Below are 22,862 nucleotides of genomic sequence, written 5' to 3' on the forward strand. Positions count from 1 at the left end.
TTCACCAATTCTGATGTTAAGTCTCTCGCTGTTCGCATTTTGGCTACTTCTCATTACTTTCGATTTTCTTCGGTTTATTCTCAGTCTGTATTCTGCAGTCATTAGACTGTTCATTCCATTCAACAGGTCCTGTAATTCTTCCTCACTTTCACTGAGGATAGCAATGTCATCAGCGAATGGCATCACCGATATACTTTCACCTTGAATTTCAATCCCACTTTTTAACCTTTCTTTTATTTCCGTCATTGCTTCTTCGATGTATAGATTGAATAGCACGTGCGAAAGAAAGACAACATCCCTGTCTTAATCCTTTTTTAACTTGCGCACTACGTTCTTAGTCTCACTGTTCTCTCTTGGTTCCTGTAGATATTGTATATTACCCGTCTTGACCTATAGGTTACCCCTATTTTTCTCAGGATTCCGAACATCTTGCACCATTCACCAACAATGCCGGCCCAAACACTGATAGAAAATCTTTGTTGATGACTTGCTTCAACATTTGTGTGAGGAATGACGTGTGCCCATACATGCCGATTTTGAAAATTTACTATCTGATTACGTTGAAACGGCGCCTCATCTGTAAACAGCACCGTTGCACTAAAATTGTAGTTGATACTTTGTTGAATAAACCATTCGCAGAAGAGTACCTGTGCAGGAAAACAAGCTGCAGATAGTGCAGGTGGTATGGATACAGCTGGTCCTCTCTAACACTGGCCACACAGTCATGTGGTCAGCCTTCAGTGTTGCAGCTATATGTCTTGGAACGACTCTATGGACGTCGTAAAAGCATGCACAATTTCCGCTTCCCGTTGCGGTGTCCTCGTCCTTCTAGACCCCTTCCGGCCGCGAATATCAGACTTAAATGGCCCATGCTCCCCAAGTCAGCGATCAATGGATTCAAACTTTTTTCTGTCGGGGCACCTTCGTCCTGAAAATCTCTCCCTGTACAAAAATTGAGCGCGAGCGCCACTGTCGTCAACAAATCCATACATCAAATGGGCATCTGCCATCTCGGTATTTGTGTTCACTGTCATTTCCCGAGCCAAGTCTAATAAACTGTACGTAGTAAATCATGTGCTTGCAACGGCCGTACTGATCGCCGGAACAGTTGATGTTACCTGTTAACAAGCAATGATGTACGTAGCATGGCCACAGGGACACGTGAAACAAAACACTGGCGGTGCACAACGTAACCAGATGTCACACAGAGTGTATGTTCCCCTTACCTGTAACATTCTTTTTTTGCTCGTGAGTGTTGCGTTTGAAGACGAGTATCTAGAGAGGTATCCTACCCTATCTGGTGTCTTCTGCACACGATGCCCCCTTCGCAGCAAATGGTAGCATCAGATCGTGGACACTTCGTCTCGTTGAGATGTCGTAGTACCGTTAACTGAAGATCGTAATGTCGAGCAAATATAGGTACATGAGGTAAGTTTCGTTGTGTTGGTGATGCGTACTCATGCACATGGGGAAGAATATCGTAGGATAGTAAGGACTTTGACATCAGCAATGAATCCCTCAAGTAAATGTTAGGGATGCCAGCTGTAATTACCATCTCCAGGCCCTGCCGCAGCACAGTATCACAACAATTTAAGAGTCACTGATGCCACACGGCACTTAATCTAATAGTGTCCAACCACACTTCAATGTAAGCAATGATTATCGATCGTCGTAATCACGTCCGATTTAATAATCACAATTGTCAACACTCTCGCGACCATTTTTGTTGCCTCTTCAAGATGGTGTCGACTTTAATTGGCAATATATAAGACATTATACGAGATTTGATGCTTCCCGTAACCGATCCTCGACCATTTGCTTGGCAGATCGCTGCGAAACTTCCCAAGCAGTGATAACAGCGTTCCTCGCCACAAACTCTTCTCCTAATCATGAGGCTGGATTTTTCTTATGCTCGTAGATGCTTCGGATGCTTTCAACCATAGCCAACGAGGAGAGGTCCAATTATTCCAGTGTTCTTCTGGGGAGTGACAGCGGCGATACTGCTAGCGTCACTGTGTGTGGAGCCATAGAGTAAGACTTCCTGTCACAGCTGCAGTGACTGAAGGAACTCTAACGGCTGCAATGGTACATCACGAACATACTGAGTTCCCATGTCTTACATCTCATGCTACAGTATAGTGGTGCCCTTTTTCTACAGAACAGTGCTCGTTCACACGTAGTACGTGAGTCAGTGAACTGTTGGCATGATTTTGAGGTAGTTTTGCGGTCAGCCAGAGCTCTAGATCTGTCTCCAATAAAGCTTGGTGTCCGTATCCAGGAAATCAAGGGCCAGTTACATAGATTCTGGGAAAGTTAGTTGGTTTGACTGGTTTTTTCGGGGCTGGTGACCAAACAGTGCGGTCATCTGTGCCATTGGACTGTGGTAGGATGGGGAAGGAAGTCGGATATGCTCTTTCACAGTAGCCATCCCAGTGTTTACCTGAAGCGATTTAGCGAAATTACGAAAAACCTAAATCAGGACGGCCGGACGCGGGTTTGAATCGTCCCCTCCCGAATGCGATACCAGTATGCTAACCATTGCGTCACATCGCTCGTTATCGGAAGGTTGGCTCATGAGAAGTTATAACAGCTTTATGATACTCTTCCAAACCAGATCAGTGCATGCATCCATGCCAGAGGGAGTGCAACGTCGTAGTGATAAGGGGGCTCATACCGACAAATTTTTTGTAAACTTGATACTGTAATCATTGAAATTACATCGCATACCGTCTCAACCTGTGAAGTTTCATTCGTTTCCTCTTCCCGTTCTGGCGTTTTTTTTCTTTTATCAGGCAGTGTACGAAGCGTACTGAGCTAGTTCTGAAATGAACTGGGAAGGCGAAATGTAGCACAACAGTTGCCACAAAGTCTATTCCAAATCCCTGCATGGCTCTACCTTGAAGATGGAATCGACTGCCAATAAAGCTCTTTAAAGAAATCGCAAAGAGCATTCCACATAAGTGCCGAGTAATGTAGCACCTTTAGCTATCCTATGTGGATTACCTCCTTTGTTCTCGAGGAAAAGATTTTCAGTGTTCTATTAATTTTGGATGTAGATGAAGATGAAATAGGAGATATGATACTCCGTGAAGAGTTTGACAGAGCACTGAAAGACCTGAGTCGAAACAAGGCCCCCGGAGTAGACAACATTCCATTAGAACTACTGACAGCCTTGGGAGGGCCAGTCCTGACAAAACTCTACCATCTAGTGAGCAAGATATATGAGACAGGCGAAATACCCTCAGACTTCAAGAAGAATATAATAATTCCAATCCCAAGGAAAGCAGGTGTTGACAGATGTGAAAATTACCGAACTATCAGTTTAATAAGTCACAGCTGCAAAATACTAACGCGAATTCTTTACAGACGAAGGGAAAACCTGATAGAAGCCGACCTCGGGGAAGATCAGTTTGGATTCCGTAGAAATGTTGGAACACGTGAGGCAATACTGACCATCTTAGAAGAAATATTAAGGAAAGGCAAACCTACGTTTCTAGCATTTGTAGACTTAGAGAAATCTTTTGACAATGTTGATTGGAATACTCTCTCTCAAATTCTGAAGGTGGCAGGGGTAAAATACAGGGAGCGAAAGACTATTTACAATTTGTACAGAAACCAGATGGCAGTTATAAGAGTCGAGGGGTATGAAAGGGAAGCAGTGGTTGGGAAGGGAGTGAGATAGCGTTGTAGCCTCTCCCCGATGTTATTCAATCTGTATATTGAGCAAGCAATAAAGGAAACAAAAGAAAAGTTCGGAGTAGGTATTAAAATCCATGGAGAAGAAATAAAAACTTTGAGGTTCGCCGATGACATTGTAATTCTGTCAGAGACAGCAATGGACTTGGAAGAGCAGTTGAACGGAATGGACAGTTTCTTGAAAGGAGGGTATAAGATGAACATCAACAAAAGCAAAACGAGGATAATGGAATGTAGTTGAATTATGTCGGGTGATGCTGAGGGAATTAGATTAGGAAATGAGACACTTAAAGTAGTAAAGGAGTTTTGCTATTTGGGGAGAAAAATAACTGATGATGGTCGAAGTAGAGAGGATATAAAATGTAGAGTGGCAATGGCAAGAAAAGCGTTTCTGAAGAAGAGAAATTTGTTAACATCGAGTATTGATTTAAGTGTCAGGAAGTCGTTTCTCAAAGTATTTGTATGGAGTGTAGCCATGTATGGAAGTGAAACATGGACAATAAATAGTTTAGACAAGAAGAGAATAGAAGCTTTCGAAATGTGGTGCTGCAGAAGAATGCTGAAGATTAGATGGGTAGATCACATAACTAATGAGGAGGTATTGAATAGAATTGGGGAGAAGAGGAGTTTGTGACGAGAAGAAGGGGTCGGTTGGTAGGACATGTTCTGAGACATCGAGGGATCACCAGTTTAGCATTGGAGGGCAGTGTGGACGGTAAAAATCTTAGAGGGAGACCAAGAGATGAATACACTAAGCAGATTCAGAAGGATGTAGGCTGCAGTAGATACTGGGAGATGAAGAAGCTTGCACAGGATAGAGTAGCATGGAGAGCTGCATCAAACCAGTCTCAGGACTGAAGACCACAACAACAACAACATTAATTTTCTTAGGCGTTTTTCACTTCCAAGTCTTTTGTAACTGCACATATTTGACGCTGTTGTGTGATAACTTTCTTGTGATATGATCATATCTCGTTCAGTAAGCCGTCCAATATAATTTTCAAGAAATGCTTGCTCATTTCATGAACACTAGTGTATATAGATATGATATACCAGGCCCATAAAGACTTAAAAATTCTTATCTAAAATTTTCGCCACCGTCTAGGTGTCCCTGGCGCTAACTGGCTTCGAGCTGTTTGCCAAGACAATACTCATGGGCAACACCACCGCCAAAGGGAAGGCAGTGGAGGTGAAGCACGAGCACTCCACACTGGTCATCGCGTCTGGCATCGTCGGCGCGCTGGTCTCCACTGACGGAGAGAATATCGAACTCCTCCGACACGGGAAGGTATGTGTATCTTAACCTAGCGATGCAGTTTTCGACACAGCAAAAATTACAACTACCGAACTACGCGGAGCAGCTATTAATGGTTTTTGTCGTGTACGAGGAGTGGGATTCAAATACTCTCACACTGTCCTGATCTAGGTTTTAGGATGTGACTTAACATCATTTTTGCTCCAAGATTATGGTCGATACTTTCTCCTCTCCTTTTCTACTGAACGTGATTTAGAATTTCACGACAGACATTTTCAATGGTACTCGAAAAACGAACCTTAAGAACAAGTGAAGTTTGTTTGTTTTTTAGACAGGATACAGTCTTTCATTAACAGTGATGTTCCACTAAATGTCATCAGTCTCCTGAATCTTTCTAAGCGGCTCCCCACGGCTTCCTCTCCTGCGCAAACTGTTCCATCAAGGACTAGCTCTTACACTAACTTACCAAGTCGTTTAGTGGATATACACCGAGGTGACAAAAGTCATGGGACAGCAATATGATGCACATACACAGATGGCAGGAGTATCGCGTACACAAGGTATAAAAAGTCAGTGCATTGGCGGAGCTGTCGTTTGTAATCAGGTGATCCATGTGAACAGGTTTCCGACCTTATTATGGATGCAAGTCGGGCATTAACAGACTTTCAACGCAGAATGCTAGCTTGAGCTAGACGCATGGGACATTCCGTTTCCGAAATCGTTAGAGAATTTAATATTTCGAGATCCATAGCGTCAAGAATGTGGCGAGAATACCAAATTTCAGACATTATCTCTCACCACGGACAAAGCAGTGATCGACGGTCCTCAGTTAACAACCGAAAGCAGCAGTGTTTACGTAAAGTTGTCAGTGCTTACAGACACCGCGTGAAATAACCGTGAAATCAATGTGGGACATACGATGAATGTATCCGTTAGAACAGTGCGGAGAAATCTGGTGTTAATGGGTTATGGCAGCAGCCGACAGCACGACATCGCCTGCAGCGGCTCTCCTGGGCTCGTAATAATATCGGTTGGACCCTAGACGACTGTAAAATCTTTCCCTGGTCAGATGAGTCCAGATTTCTCATGGTAAGAGCTGATGGTATGGTTTGAGTGGGACGAAGACCCCTAAGAAGCCACGAAAGTTGTCAACATGGCGCTGTGCAAGCACGTTATGGATCCATAATGGTGTCTGCTGTGTTTACATGAAATGTTCAAATGGTTCAAATGGCTCTGAGCACTATGGGACTTAACATCTGTGGTCATCAGTCCCCTAGAACTTAGAACTACTTAAACCTAACTAACCTAAGGACATCACACACATCCATGCCCGAGGCAGGATTCGAACCTGCGACCGTAGCGGTCGCGCGGTTCCGAACTGAGCGCCTAGAACCGCTAGACCACCGCGGCCGGCACATGAAATGTACTGGGTCATCTGGTCCACCTGAGTCGATAAGTCACCGAAAATGGTTATATTCGACTACTAGCAGACAATTTGCAGCCATTCATGGACTTCATATTTCCAAGCTTGTCACCGAGCTGCAATCGTCCACAACTGGTTTGGAGAACATTCTGCACAGTTCGAGCGAATGATTTTGCCACCCACATCGCCCGACATGAATCCCCTCGAACATTTATAGGACGTAATCGAGAGATTAGCTCGTATACAAACATCTTACAGCAACACTTCTGCAATTAAGGATGGCTATAGACGGATCATGCCTCAATATTTCTGCAGGGGTGTCCCAACGACTTGTTGAGTCCGCGGCACGTCGAATCGCTGCTCTAGGGCGGGCAAAATGATAATGCGACGATTTCGGTCTGTGGGGCGCTCAACTACGTGGTTATCAGCGCCAGTATAAATTTCCAGTCTTTGCAGGCTCCAGTCTCGTCATTTTCCCGAATGATGATGAAATGATGAGGACAACACAAACACCCTGTCCCCCGGGGAGGACAAAATCCCGGAGTCGAACCCGGGACCCCATGATCCAGAGGCAGCAACGGTAGCCACTTAGCTGTTTTTTTTTTTTTTCGGTGTTGTTCGTCGCGTTTGGTCTGAATGGATGTCACATGACATCCGTTCAAGTTGACCGTTGATTCCTTACTCAGTTTCTTACTACACAGGGCAACCAGTCCTCTGACCAAACATGCTGAGCTGCCGGCGCCACTAGACCACGAGCTGCGGACAGGCAAAAGGGGGTGCGACACCATATTAGGAGGTATCCCATGACTTCTGTCACGTCAGTGTATCCCAGTCTCTGTCCTGTCTTCCCCTAAAGTTGTTATGCTCTACATCTGTTTGCAGTGTCATGGGAGATATTCCCTGATGATTTAGCATCTAGTACTCTGTCCCTTCTTCTTGAAAGTGTTTTCCCCATGTTGCTTTTCTCGATGCTTCTAGTGACAAGCTCCCCATTTCTTATTTTACCAACCACCTAATTTTCAAAAACCTTCTAAGTACCACATCTCATACTTTTTGATTCTCTTGTTTTCTGGTTTTCCTACAATTCTTTAATCAATTTCATACAACGCTGTGCTCCGAAGGTGCGTTCTCAAAAATTTCTTCCTCAGATTAAAGCCTATATTTGATACTAGCCCACTTCTTGTAGCGTGGAATTTCCGCTCTGCCAGTGCTAGTCTGCCTCTTATATCCTCTACGCTTCGTCCGTATTGTGTCATTTTGCGTGCAAGATAGCATAATTTCTTCACTACTTCCACTTCGTGGTGCACAGCTTTGGTGTTAAGTTTACTGTTAATCTCATTTGTGCTCCTCTTCATTACTTTCGTCTTTCTTTGGTTTACACTCATTTCACACTCTGTTCTCTTTAGACTGTTCATTACCTTCAACTGGTCCTGCAATTCTTCCTCTCTTTCACTGAAGATAGCAATGTCATCTGATAATCGTATAATTGATACCATTTGTGGTATCAAAACAAGGAGCAAGAAAGTTTTGATTAGTAGTCAGAGATATTATCCTTCTACCACAGTGACGGATAACAACAAATAATACACACAGACCAATATTAGTTCTTGAGCTGGGAATTTAAATCGAAAGGAACGTGTGAGCGCACCGTTCCCCTGTAGCAAAACTAAACAGTTCATATGCGAACTAATTTCGACAAGAATAGCAATGAACGAATTAACCATATAATTAACCGAGTGCGGGATCTCTTTTGCTGCTATTAAAGTGTTTCACCTTCGGTGTCCGATTCCTACAGTTATAGCAGAGAAGCAGTTGTTTCTGTCCTTCCTGAAAGCGAATAGTTGTCAGTGGGTTTTTAGGCGAATTCATATGGTATGCAAACAATCTTCTATTTCATCTCGGAGTTGTTTGAGCTTGTAGAACTTCGAGAAGGCCACTTCAGCAAATCTACTTCAACTTTAGATAAGAACAACGCAAAGACCTCACTGTCATGCGTAGTGCGGTCCCGTTACAGGAGAGATTAGATATTAAACTATTGCCATAGTGGGGAAGCTAATTTAATCTAAACGTTCACTAACATCTCGTTTCATGCTTGGGCTATAACTAAAGTCCGGAATCTGGAAGGAAAAAACAAATTCTACGCCCACTGTAAAAATCATAAATTTCACTGGATTCACATTTAAGTTTCCATTAGATTCTCTGGATAATTTAAGGCAGCGCAGATATTAAAGTTGTTTTGTCACATGGCGTTGTGAGAGTTCCAAGTAGAGAAGGCAAATTAGACTTTTCCTGGCCAATAAATATGCACAATAAACAAATAATTTTAATCGACTTTAGGCAGTTAAATCAGTTTGTGACTGTTTCTGGCTTGTGCTAAACTTTTGAAGGCCGAAAACCCACGAAATATTGGGACTTTTTCCAGTTTTTCACTTATAGTTTGAAAGCTATACAGCCTACACAAAATTACCAAAACACGTGAATGGAAGAGCATATTATTTTGCTTAAAATGACCTATTTAAAAGTTAAAACCGGTTTAACCGTTTAGCCACAATCGACCATCAAACATCGGAAAATTTTTATCAATTTGCCGGAAACGTGGGTAATGCTCATGTTCCAGCTTCTGTAACTGAGAAATGAAAAATGTCGTGCATGAAAGTTCGTACAGCATCAAAGCTTGCGTAACAAGAGTTCCAGAATTTTTAAATTCACTCACTCCTTACGAAGAGACAAGTAAACACGGGAAAGAATTCTTAGCCTTAACCTCCTGCTAAGACTTTTGTGTGAAGTCAAATTACTATCGAACACCAAATCTTACACATTCGTCCAGATATTTAGTTTAAGGAGAGTTAAGCTAGGTACCTACCTGTCTACCTAGTTCTATGTATTAGTATCAATTAATTACCATGCCAGTCCAAGTTTGTAAAAATGGAAAACAGCATATCAAACAATAGATTTTATTAATGGAAAAACATTTTAATTAAAAATTACAATTGACGAGAGATATTTTTCAGAAACATTCTTTAATTAAATATTGTGCTGTACTGACATTCATTTAAAACTTATTTTTTGTGTTTTCTGTGTTTTGGGGAAGATAGTCCAAAGGAGGACGCATAGTCGTCCAGTTCTTCGTTTTCTGTCATGACATATAAATCGACTTCCTCTCCGATGAAGGCAATCGCATCATCGACTTGCATCGAATCAACGAAACGTCCTCTTCTGCTAGTGAGTTAAGGCATGAAAGTCCCTTGGAATCGCTGCTTAAAGCCAGGCACTTTATACACCCTTTCCTGCAGGAACAATCCTCGCTATGTGATCAAAAGTATCCGGACACCTGCCTGAAAATGACTTACAAGTTCGTAGCGCCCTCCATCGGTAATGCTGAAACCCTTAGCCATCACGACAGCTTCCACTCTCGCCGGCATACATTCAATCAGGTGCTGGAAGGTTTCCTGGGGAATGGCAGCCCATGCTTCACGAAGTGCTGCACTGAGGAGAGGTATCGATGTCGATCGGTAAGGCCTGGTACGAAGTCGGCGTTCAAAAATAATCTCAAAGATGTTCTATAGGATTCAGGTCAGGACTCTGTGCAGGCCAGACCATTATAGGAATTTTATTGTCGTGTAACCACTCCGCCACAGGCCTTGCATTATGAACAGGTGCTCGATAGTGTTGAAAGATGCAATCGCCATCCTCGAATTGCTGTTGAACAGTGGGAAGCAAGAAGGTGCTTAAAACATCAGTGTAGGCCTATGCTGTGATAGTGCCACGCAAAACAACAAGGTGTGCAAGCTTCCTCCATGAAAAACACGACTACACCATAACACCAACGCCTCCGAATTTTACTGTTGGCACTACACAAGCTGGCAGATGACGTTCATCGGACATTCGCAATACCCACTGCCGGCCATTTGATCGCCACATTGTGTACCGTGACTCGTCACTCCACACAACGTTTTTCCACTGTTCAGTCGTCCAATGTTTACGCTCCTTACACCAAGCGAGGGGTCGTTTGGCATTTACCGGCATGATGTATGGCTTATGAGCAGCCGCTCGACCTTGAAATCCAAGTTTTCTCACCTCCCGCCTAACTGTCATTGTACTTTCAGTGGATTGTGATGCAGTTTGGAATTCCTGTGTGATGGTCTGGATAAATGTCTGCCTACTACACATTACGACCCTCTTCAACTGTCGGCGGTCTCTGTCAGTCAACAGTCGAGGTCGGTCTGTACGCTTTTGCGCTCTATGTGTCCCTTCACGTTTCCACTTCACTATCACGTCGGAAACTGTGGATCTAGAGATGTTTAGGAGTGTGGAAATCTGGCGTACAGACGTATGACACAAGTGACACCCAATCACCAGATCACGCTCGAAGTCTATGAGTTCCGCGGAACGCCCCATTTTGCTCTCTCGCGATTTCTAATGACTACTGAGGTCGCTGATATGGAGTACCTGACAGTAGGTGACAGCACAATGCACCTAATATAAAAAACGCATGTTTTTGTGGTTGTACGAATACTTTTGACCACATAGGTACTTGGCATTCCTTCTTGCATATTCAGATATTGTATTGAGCAGTTCCTGGGGCTCTGGTGGTTGGGTGGCTGCAACGGGGCCCGTCATCCCCATTTCGAATATTTCTCCAGATCTGAACCTGCAAGTAGACCATGAGAAAATGCCGGCGAGCGGCAGCTTCGCTGGGAGACGAACATTACAAACTGATTATTTTTCGATAAACCTCTCTGGAACAGCTGCAGATGAATTTCTTTCAATGGTTTTGGAGCTGCCACCCTTGTACAAACACCCAATGAACTTCATTCATGCTTCAGTGACCTTATGAGCTTTGGATCCACAGAATCTGAGGCGACTTGTTGGAGGTCCGCCCTCTATTGAAATGTGTTTATAAATTTGGTTTTGCCCTGTCGAAAACATGTAGAGGTCGTGTCACAGCCACAGAACGTGTGAAGAAATAATACATGTTTTTTGGATTCTTCGGAGAGCGTAGAACTGTTGAGGTTCTAAATGAGTGTGTCTCTGTTGCCTATTCCAAGTTCCATATAGAAGACAGTGGTGACGGATTCTTCCTACTCATTACTATCGGCTATATCGTCAATCAGCAGGACCAACGAATCAGTGCCCTCCCCAAAGTGAAGACGTTTTCTCGCTATCTCAACTTTTCTATGGCTCAGCCAACAATTGAGGTGTCTGTGTCCTCAATGATCTGCTTGAGATGATACCATCGACCACATAATTTTTTCTGTCAACACTGAGAGAAAACGTTTCTTATTAAGTTTGTTTATTAAGAAACATTCTTTCTACGTAGTTGGTGACACTGAGTCGGTTAACACAACAGAAGCGGATCATGAAGCGCGCGCTCTTCGGGCATATTCAGCAGATTTTATGCTTTTCTCAGTTTTCTCCACAAAGTATCTATCAAACGCTATGGTGCAATTTCACTCAGAGCGTTCTTGTGTAGTTCACGTACTTTTCAAGATAAAGGAAACCATTTCATCGGTTTTCTACACAACTCAGCGTGTTATGAACCACCGTCAAGGACGAACACTGTTTTACTTGTTGTTTTAACTCTGACTGGATTTAACAGTTTAAAGAGGCTTGATTTTCTCGTCTTTCGAATTATTCCGTCGTCAGCAAAAAGAGGCAAACGGAAAGATGAAGTATGACTCGAGCTGTTGTGAAGACTTCACATGGAAAGGGATCCGATGGAAAATTGTATCAGGAGTGATAGGGACTGGTTCATAATTCACAATTCATCTTTACTGTACACTTCATGGCTCGTAGGGGCCCTACTCGGTTCTTTCTCATGAACTGTCATTCCTCACAGTTTTTCTCTAGGATATTTTTCATGCTTTATTTTCTCGTTTTCATAAGCACCTTGGCAGTTAATGTCTTCATTCCCCTCTCCTCCAAACATTCCGCTATTAGACCGCATGATGGACGTTCCGTGAAGAAATTGATCACGAGAATCAAACTACTACCGAATTTCTCTACACCAGTGTTGCTTAATTTGAACATTTGGACGAATGAGGATGATTTCGTGTTCGAAAATAATTTTACACGAAAAAGTCTTACTGGAAATTTAGCGCTACGAATACTTTCACGTTTCTATATGTATCTTTGCAAAGGAGTGAGTGAATTTAAAAATTTAGGAGCTCTTTCTGCGCAGAATTTGATACTTTTTCACTTTCATGACTGTTACTTTTCATTTGGAGTAGCTGTTTTTGATTTATAGGCGTTGTAACATGAGAAAAACTTATATTTCCGACAAGTTGGTAAAAACTGCCGATCTTTGACGATAGATTGTAGCTAAATGGCTAAAATGATTTTAACCTTTATGTACGTCATTCTACGCGAAATTTTATGCTCTTTCAGATGTTTTGGTAATTTTCTGTAGATTGTATCATTTTCGAGTTATAGACGAAAAACAGAAAAAAGTCCCAAAATTTCGCGGTCCTTCGGCTCTCAAATGTTTAATACAAGCCATATTCCCTCGAAAACTCATGTAACTCTTATTTTGATTGCCAAATTACATTTATTTTCGTCTTGTGAATATTTATTGTCCAGTGCGACTTTTTTTCGGTATAATTTTCTTGGGTATTGTAAGTTATCAGTTATTGTATATATTATGAAAACAGCTACCATCCACCAACTTTGTGAACCGTTTCCTGCCACATTTCTTTGTTTCTTGTCATTACCAGTTTCGAATGTTTTATTCATCACCTGATGGCTGCATTGAATTTACAAAGCCAGCTGTCAATCAGTGGTTGAATCCTTTGAACCATAGAGCACTAAAGTAAAAACATTTCAAGACTTCAATTTTGGAAAGGAGGCGAAACGAGACGAAAAATTCAAGCTGGAATTGTATAATAAACGAAAGGGGCTTTCTTCTATTAAAATTTATATACAACATGCATTAAGTGTGAGACTTATTATTTTTTGCAAAAATAAACTTCCTGTATGTTTTTAAATACACAAAACGATTTTGGTTAGAAAGATTCTGCAATGGTGTATTTTTTTATAGCCTGTGTCAAAAAATGTTACAAATATTACCCTAACGCTAATCAAATACATTAATTAGTTTCTGATGCTCATTCCATCATATATTTTCTGTTGCCAACAACACATCGATTGCCATCTCTTTAAGCTCAGTCCTGATTCTTAATGCATACGACATACATCTTTGATTTGTAGCATCTTTGTTTGATATCAGAACGTAGAATACCTAATTTTAATGTAAAATTAGGATATTCAATGTACAAGTGCAAGTCGTGACCAACTTTTAACTCTGTGCGTACGTGATTGTGATAAAAAACACGAAACATAGTGATACTAATATGTTTAATGAATATTTCGTGCTACACGAAAAAAGATGCTAGCCTCTGAAGGTCACATTCATTGTGAGTACCCGTACATGTGCCGTCCATTTACGTTATCTAAAAGCTATGTAATCCTTGCAAATAAGTTTTTGAGCTCGGGAATGCACAGTTTACTGTGAAACCATCTTCAAAATATGTGCGAACAGCTAAGATATCTGCGTGCAATAACAAATTAATTTTGACATTTAGAGCTTATGTATGAGTCATCTGCACACAGTGGGCGTTTGAAGATGGCAGTAGTGGCCGAAATCAGCCATGTTGTCCAATTATTATAGCCAAATAAAAGAATAATCACTTCACTTGATAACTTTGTATGGACTGTGGATTCTAGTTCGAATAAATTATTACAAATTATAATTGGTAGCATAACATACATTTTACTACACCAGAACAGCGTCGGGAAGGTCTTCAGGCTTGCTTTTATTGTAAAAACATACAAACATTATTAAAGATTTTGAAGGGGTCTTATAAAAAACAGAAAAAATCGTTTTACGAACAAACAAAATATGTTTCATGACATCCATTATAATTTACGATCGAAAGAGCTCAAACTCTTATGAGCAGGTGGAAGACAGTCTACGAGGAGCTGCGAAGCGAATAAATTGTAACAAATTTCACTACATATTGATATGGATTTTAAAATATACGTGAAAGAAAAAGGATGAATCTTCAGTGGGAAATTTCGGATATGTCACCAGAACCAACAGATGTCATAAGTTACTAGAATTACCCGATGACTTGTTTGGCAATAACGAGCGGCCAGAAGAATAGAAATAGAACATGGATGAGATAAAAAAAACACACACACACACACTTTCAGGTAGGAACATATAAATGCAGATTATGACAATTTATGTAAGAACAGGTAGATACGTCACAGTGAGTAACAAGTTCAGTAGCTTAAAAAATGAACGCTGTACAGAGCACAGACGAAAAGGGATTTCTTTTTAAGAAATCCACTTGTTCAAATAGAAAAAGAAAATACTCGTAGCACAAATTACGAATGACATCATAGAAGAAGGCAGCACATTCAGAGCAATTGAAGGCAGTGACTATAAGAACAGAAAAGGACAAAGGAAGATAAAAATTGCATGAAGGTTTCAAAATTTTCTTTATTGACTTTATTTACTTATGTATCAGATTCCCAGGGACTACCGAACCAAAGCTACTTGGTCATGGAGCGAATAAATACCTAGTTTATAGAAGGCTGATTAGAAAATTTACAAACAGAAGAAAATAAAGGCTTAATAAAACACGAGAAAATTTTTTAGAAACTACATGACAAAGGAACACATTACAGAGGAATGTTCTCAACTACTGAGAGGGACTCCTGTACAGAATCGGAATGGAGGGCCACAAGGAAACCTTTCATTATTAATCTGATGACTCAGTTTTTTCAGTTCCGATGAAAGCGTATTGAAAAGGAAACCTGCTGAATAATGCACGCCTTTCTGTGTATTGCTTGAGAAAGTGTTGTCCAGATGCATATCGTTTAACGCCTAGTCTTCACTAATGAATATTGCAGTCTCCTCACAGATGGAAATTATAAATCAGAGACATCTGAACAATGAAATAAAAGTAGCAGCAGCTAAAACCTAGTATGGCATTTAAAAATTTTATAACTGTAGAGCCATACCACAAGTATGAAACTGAACAAAGTCCAATACGAAATTCATGATCTGACAGCGTAGATCTGCCTGACCGCCATTTCCGCGGTGAGGGCACAGAGTTGACCCAAAATACGATACCTTAGGAGACAATAGACCGAAAGAAAGCAAAGTACAAAAATCGTCACGTTTCAGTGTCAGACCCATTGAGGATTATTCTTGTAGTGAAGATAGCAGCATTCAGTTTCCGCACAAGATCCTGAGGGTGGTACTTCCAAGAAAACTGTTCATCTACCCTCAGTCCTGAGAATTTAAAATTGTGGATTTCACCAACTGTTAGACTACCTCGATACAATTACATTTCTGTTGGGCATTTATTTATTTTATTTATCGTATGGCAATACAGACACATAAGGAAGAAACAGACAAATCACTAATATAACAAACGTTAATAATTGCAAGCAAACATTGCTAATATAACAAAGTTTAAGGATTACAAACAAACATCAAGTCTACTAATATAATCTATCGACTCTGGAGTTGCGAGCAGGAAGTCGTCGGGGCTCCCATTATAGGCTCTTCTGGAACACTCTTCAACAAAGTGGCTGATGGTCTCACTTTCTCCGCAGTCACACTGAGGGGATAGTATTTTACCCCATTTATACAGGGAGTAGACACATCTGCCATGACGCGTTCTAATCCTATTTAGAGTGAACCACGTTTTGCGTGGTAGGCCAAAACCAGGTAGCTTTTGTGTGATGTAAGGCATGTTATGATTTTGCCATGCGTTCCATTTTTCAGACCATGCGTTTGTGATACTGAAACCTTCTTGTACACAGTTCCTTGCTGTTCTTGTTGGCGGATTCCTAGATCGAAGCCTATTAGTGTTCGCAGCCTCAATGTCTTGGTGGATTGGCAGGCTTCGATTTCCCATCATGTTTTTGTATACACGTACAAGGGCGTCAGTACGTCGCATTTGTGGCGGCGGGATGTGGCTTAATATTGGGAGCCATTGCGTTGGAGTGGGTTTAATTACTCCAGAAATCATCCTTAGAGTGTTATGCAACTGGACATCCACCTTTTTTACACGTGGGCTGTTTAGCCAAATCGGAGCACAGTATTCGGCAGCCGAGAATACAATTGCTAAAGCAGAGGTGCGGAGAGTGGAGACCATTGCTCCCCAGGGAGTACCACAGAGCTTTTGAATAATGTTGTTTCTTGTCTTTAATTTTTCGGCAGTCTTTGTTAGGTGCTCTTTAAAAGATAGTGTTCTGTCCAGCTTCATGCCCAAGTACTTCGGAGTTTTATTATGCCTGAGAACGGTGTTTTCAAATCGAATGTTGAGTTCCTTTCCTGCGAGTTTGTTGTTGAGATGGAAGCAATTCTGTTTTGGAAGCATTTGGTTGAAATGTCCACTTACGGAAATATTCACCCATTATCTTCAGGTCTTTCGGTAGGATATCCTCAGATGCTTCAATTGTGCTGCATCTTGTAGCGAGGGCCCAATCGTCAGCATACCCGAACTTTCTTGATTGTGTTTCCGGTAGGTCTGCAATATAGAGGCTAAACAGCAGTGGTGCGAGCACTGATTCTTGTGGTAAGCCATTCTTTAGTTTTTTGATGGAGCTGTAGTCAGTGTCCATACTTATTTGGAACACCCTATCATTGAGCATGCTGTCTATTAAGCGTGCTATAGATTTGCAAGGAATTGCTCGAAGAATTTTGTACATGATGCCTTCTCGCCACACAGTGTCGTAAGCTGCTGAGAGGTCAATAAAGGCGACTGATGTTTTCAATTTTCTCTGGAATCCCACCTCAATGTAAGTGGTGAGTGACAACACCTGGTCAGTACAACTACTTCCTGGACGAAAGTCTGCCTGTTCAACTGGGATCGCCCTGAAACAATTCTGGGCTAATTCTGTTATACAGGGTGTTCCAAAAAGGTACGGCCAAACTTTCAGGGAACATTTCTCACACACAAATAAAGAAAAGATGTTATGTGGACATGTGTCCGGAAACGCTTAATTTCCATGTTAGAGCTCATTTTAGTTTCGTCAGTATGTACTGTACTTCCTCGATTCACCGCCAGTTGGCCCAATTGAAGGATGGTAATGTTGACTTCGGTGCTTGTGTTGACATGCGACTCATTGCTCTACAGTACTAGCATCAAGCACATCAGTAACAGCAACAACAGGTTAGTGTTCATCACGAACGTGGTTTTTCAGTCAGTGCAATGCGGAGTTGGCAGATGCCCATTTGATGTATGTATTAGCACGGGGCAATAGCCGTGGCGCGGTACGTTTGTATCGAGACAGATTTCCAGAACGAAGGTGTCCCGACAGGAAGACTTTCGAAGCAATTGATCGGCGTCTTAGGGAGCACGGAACAATCGAGCCTATGACTCGCGACTGGGGAAGACCTAGAACGACGAGGACACCTGCAATGGACGAGGCAATTCTTCGTGCAGTTGACGATAACCCTAATGTCAGCGTCAGAGAAGTTGCTGCTGTACAAGGTAACGTTGACCACGTCACTGTATGGATAGTGCTACGGGAGAACGAGTTGTTTACGTACCATGTACAGCGTGTGCAGGCACTATCAGCAGCTGATTGGCCTCCACGGGTACACTTCTGCGAATGATTCATCCAACAATGTGTCAATCCTCATTTCAGTGCAAATGCTCTCTTTACGGATGATGCTTCATTCCAACGTGATCAAATTGTAAATTTTCACAATCAATGTGTGTTGGCTGACGAGAATCCGCACGTAATTGTGCAATCACGTCATCAACACAGAATTTCTGTGAACCTTTGGGCAGGAATTGTTGGTGATGTCTTGATTGGGCCCCTTGTTCTTCCACCTACGCTCAATGTAACACGTTATCATGATTTCATACGGGATACTCTACCTGTGCTGCTAGAACATGTGCCTTTACAAGTGCGACACAACATGTGGTTCATGAACGATGGAGCTCCTGCACATTTCAGTCGAAGTGTTCGTACGCTTCTCAACAACAGATTCGGTGACCGATGGATTGGTAGAGGCGGACCAATTCCATGGCCTCCACGCTCTCCTGACCTCAACCCTCTTGACTTTCATTTATGGGGGCATTTGAAAGCTCTTGTCTACGCAACCCTGGTACCAAATGTAGAGACTCTTCGTGCTCGTATTGTGGACGGCTGTGATACAATACGCCATTCTCCAGGGCTGCATCAGCGCATCAGGGATTCCATGCGACGGAGGGTGGATGCATGTATCCTCGCTAACGGAGGACATTTTGAACATTTCCTGTAACAAAGTGTTTGAAGTCACGCTGGTACGTTCTGTTGCTGTGTGTTTCCATTCCATGATTAATGTGATTTGAAGAGAAGTAATAAAATGAGCTCTAACATGGAAAGTAAGCGTTTCCGGACACATGTCCACATAACATATTTTCGTTCTTTGTGTGTGAGGAAAGTTTCCTGAAAGTGTGGCCGTGCCTTTTTGTAACATCCTGTGTATATAAGCCTCTCTGTTGGGCAAAAGTTCCGTGTCAGAAAATATGTGCACTGCGTTAATCTGTCCTCTGAAAATCACTTGCTGATGTGTCCAACTACCATACTAGCTAGAATGAGATTTTCACTCTGCAGCGGAGTGTGCACTGATGTGAAACTTCCTGGCAGATCAAAACTGTGAACCGGACCGAGACTCCAACTGGGGACCTTTGCCTTTCGCGGGCAAGTGCTCTAGGCGAGGTACTGGCGGAAGTAAAGCTGTGAGGACGGGGCGTGAGTCGTGCTTGGGTAGCTCAGTTGATAGAGTACTTGCCCGCGAAAGGCAAAGTTCCCGAGTTCGAGTCTCGGTGCGGCACACAGTTTTGATCTGCCAGGAAGTTTCATACCATACTAGCTAGATCACTTAAATTACACAGTTCCATATCTCATCTAGAAAGAGAAAAGTCTTCTGAATCATCGTCGTGTTTAGTGATATACTAAGAGGAGCAAAGGACCTAGAATAGAAACCTACAGAAGGCCCCACCGCCTTACACTTATAGCTCCTCTTTCTCTTAAGTGAAATCTTGAGTGTTACTTGTTTTAATTGGCTGGCGAGAAGAGACAGCGGAATTGTTTTAATGATGGGAGCAGGGACAGGAGTCAGAAATTGTTGGTTCATTGCTAGAGGTTGATGCCTGACTGTGGGAAGAAATATCAGTATTTCAGCGCCAGTATTTGCGTGACTCCTCAACAGACTTCATAAAGTTAATCGATAATAAATGCAGGTTCTTTTATTGACCATGCAATATGCATTCAAGGCTGCAGCAACGGCAGGTGATCAATAGCATCAGCATATTAGCGACTCTCAACTTCTCCCGTTGCTGACGATTACAGAGCTCTAAAAACACTTAAAATCAGGTTAGGACACGCAATAATGATAATATTAAGTGAAGGTATTATAGTTTTGAATCAGGTATAATTAATCTTACATGCAGATTAAGGAAGATCACATTCTGTTTTCCGTGCAGACAGGAGACGTTCCAGAAAGAAATAGATACATGAAGCTGAGCCAGTTGCGGAATCTTTTTAAAAGAAATTCATACCGAAAAGATTACACAGATTTGATTTGTACAGCTGATATTTACAACATTATCCAGGAGACTGGGAAGCTGTGGATGCTCCTTTATAACGGTGTATTGGCTCTGAGCACTATGGGACTTAACATCTATGGTCATCAGTCCCCTAGAACTTAGAACTACTTAAACCTAACTAACCTAAGGAGATCACACACATCCATGCCCGAGGCAGGATTCGAACCTGCGACCATAGCGGTCACGCGGTTCCAGACTGAAGCGCCTAGAACCGCACGGCCATACCGGCCGGCGCTATAACGGTCTATTACACAGCTTACATCACCCCAATTAGATTCTCCTGTCTGTTAACAGCGGAGGACAGTCTTCTCCTTCTTGCTTTCTACATATAATGTGAACCATTGCTGAGTTTGTTTTTTCTTTTTTTTTTATCCCATTATGTTTCAACTTAAGCGAAAGAACTGCATCGTCCTCGCAATCAAATGATTTTGTTAAACCAAAGAAAATACCTACTGCCCTCGACCTATTCTTTAGCCCTTCGATATGTCTAAAAATAAAATTATGCAATCATATGTGTATGGCCATTTTTCACTTATGGAAGTTAGCCAAGGACTTATAATGTGAAACCATTCAAAGACTTCAGTTATCCAGCGAGCAATGCATAAATATAAGTTGGAAATTACTGAGAGATACAGGAAAGCATCAAAGGGTCAAGGAGCAAGTGGAAAACGCAAGTTGTGATGGAACTGACAAGAGGCTGGCTGGGACAGCTAGCTGGCTAGCTGAGCAATTGAAGTTGTAGGTGGTCCATGACGTTATCCGCTGCATTGCTGAAGGTAGGAAGAGACAGACGATATTAAGAAAAATGCTGTAGCAGCGTGGATAGACACACTTGCAACTTCAAGAGGATGCTTTCAACCCTTTCGGTCATGGTGTCCTCATATAAGGACATACTAAATAAATGCTTAGTATATTAAAATTCTTTAAATTTTACCATTTGTGATTTCCGTCCTCATATTGTCACAAGCAGAGAGTTTATTTGAGAACAGTGTCGACATCTCCTGTCAGTCTGTGGTACTACAAAACAAAACTGAACGTGCACAGTCACATGGACGCTTCCCAATAATCTTTATACCTCCCATCAGCCGGTTAATATCTTCTGAGTTTAGGTTAAAAAAAATCATTTGTGAGTACAAATGTGTAATCTTGAAGGTGGAAACTAAAGGTGTCTTTCACAACGAAAGGTAAATGACATGTTTATAATTTTATACATGTCTCCAAATGAGGACATTGTGATCGAAAGGTTGTAATAGCGTAGAAATGTAGGACATTATTTCGCTGTCTTTTTAGTCACCTTATGGTGATTGCACATTGCCCCCAGTCCAAGATAGACGAAGGCCACTTACATAAAAAGAAGTTACAGGGCTCCTTAATTCATCCGAAATTGCGGATCTGCCCGATGATCCTCGTGAAAAGTTTGAACAAGAGGATAATGACGGAGATAATGTTAGACGTTTTATATCATACGGTAGGCTAGATGCAGAAGCCGCTAACTGCATGATAAGTGATCATGAAACACTCGTCCCATCCAAACGACAATGCATTGGCAGCGAGAATATTGTTGTTGCGTACGAATTTGTTACAGCGCAGCCAACGTTAATCGTAATCGTTACGGACTGAAAGGTAGCTTTGAATGTCCAGATCGGTAAGTCTGATGTATGCATTTAGCGGGCTTTGCACCCGAAGACAACATGCAGTTAGCTGCTTTTGAAACCGAACACGATTTTCGACAGCCATTTTCGACGGTTTATAGCGGTTTTACAACCTGAAACATATTCCATCATGTAGGTACTGAAAAAATCTATACGGCCGTGTGCCCACCTCAAAATCGACATAAAATGAGTTTTTCGATGTCAATAAACTTAACCAACAGCCATATACTTTAAGATATTTTATTTTATTCAGAAAGCAACGAGTTTTGGCTATTTATTTTGCCATCTTCAGGTCCCATACGCTTTTATCCAAATAAACGAACTTATCGTATAGCACCATAAAACACTGGATATCGTGAATTCCAATCGTTATGCAAATGCTTCATTTGTGTAATTTATGTATTTTGGTGAAATAAAATCAAATAAAATACTTTGACTTTAGACTTATTCTTCACCCACTTGAACACAATGTCCTCATTTGGGGATGCGTTGTATCTCCCCTTCTCCCCTTGGTGGGGGGGGGGGGGAGGGGCACCTCGGCCTCCGAATATGTTATACATCTGAAAAATCATAATTTAATTCGAAGAACTGGATAGCAAAGCCATGATTTTTTTCAGAAAAAAAAATAATTCGTGACCAAAAGGGTTAATCTAGCAGTGTATGTTAAATGCCTGCTGCTGCTGACCATGATGTAAATGGTGGTTGTGGTGGTAGTGATGGTGATAACGACATCGATGAATCGATAATGCTATTCGACTTTCTTGCTTTATACTATTAATAGCATGCCAACTTTGTAACAGAATCGTCTTACAGAAGCAATAAGAACTACTGTTAGGAATTCAGCATAATAATATGATTATGTCCTATTTTTGTATGACGGACAGGAGGACTACTCGGTGGAGTGGATGCTGGCGCGGTCCGGCTCCGAGGGGGTGGTGCTGCCTGAGGAGACAGGCGTGTCTGCCGCAGCTATTGCCATCACCGTTCTTCGGCACGACTTGCTTAACACCAGTTTCCTCGATGAGGGGCTCCACCTTAACAGCGACGTCATCAGCATACAGGTATGCTAAATTTAAATTGGAGGTGAAGGGAGGAGAAAGGAAAGGAAAGGGAAGAAACTAATGATTTCAGTTGCATCGGGACTTGACTCGGAATCAGCGGCGACGAGTGCTCTGCTGCTTATTAGGCAGTTGCGTCAACCAGTGCGCCACCCG

At 41.9% G+C, this 22,862-nt stretch overlaps 2 protein-coding genes across 2 annotated transcripts in view; both read left to right on the forward strand.

Moving 5' to 3' along the window:
* LOC126237373 (uncharacterized) overlaps window positions 1–22,862 on the forward strand; it is a 786,945-nt gene that overhangs the window by 614,838 nt on the left and 149,245 nt on the right. The window lies entirely within an intron of this gene.
* Window positions 1–22,862, forward strand: part of LOC126237374 (uncharacterized) — a 274,642-nt gene that overhangs the window by 101,357 nt on the left and 150,423 nt on the right. The window contains exons 7-8 of the mRNA XM_049947459.1: window positions 4,802–4,984; window positions 22,533–22,709. Of these exons, the coding sequence (XP_049803416.1) occupies window positions 4,802–4,984; window positions 22,533–22,709 (360 nt within the window). The remainder of the gene's footprint in view (window positions 1–4,801; window positions 4,985–22,532; window positions 22,710–22,862) is intronic.

This window comes from Schistocerca nitens, chromosome 2, assembly GCF_023898315.1.
Source record: "Schistocerca nitens isolate TAMUIC-IGC-003100 chromosome 2, iqSchNite1.1, whole genome shotgun sequence".
Taxonomy (NCBI): domain Eukaryota; kingdom Metazoa; phylum Arthropoda; class Insecta; order Orthoptera; family Acrididae; genus Schistocerca; species Schistocerca nitens.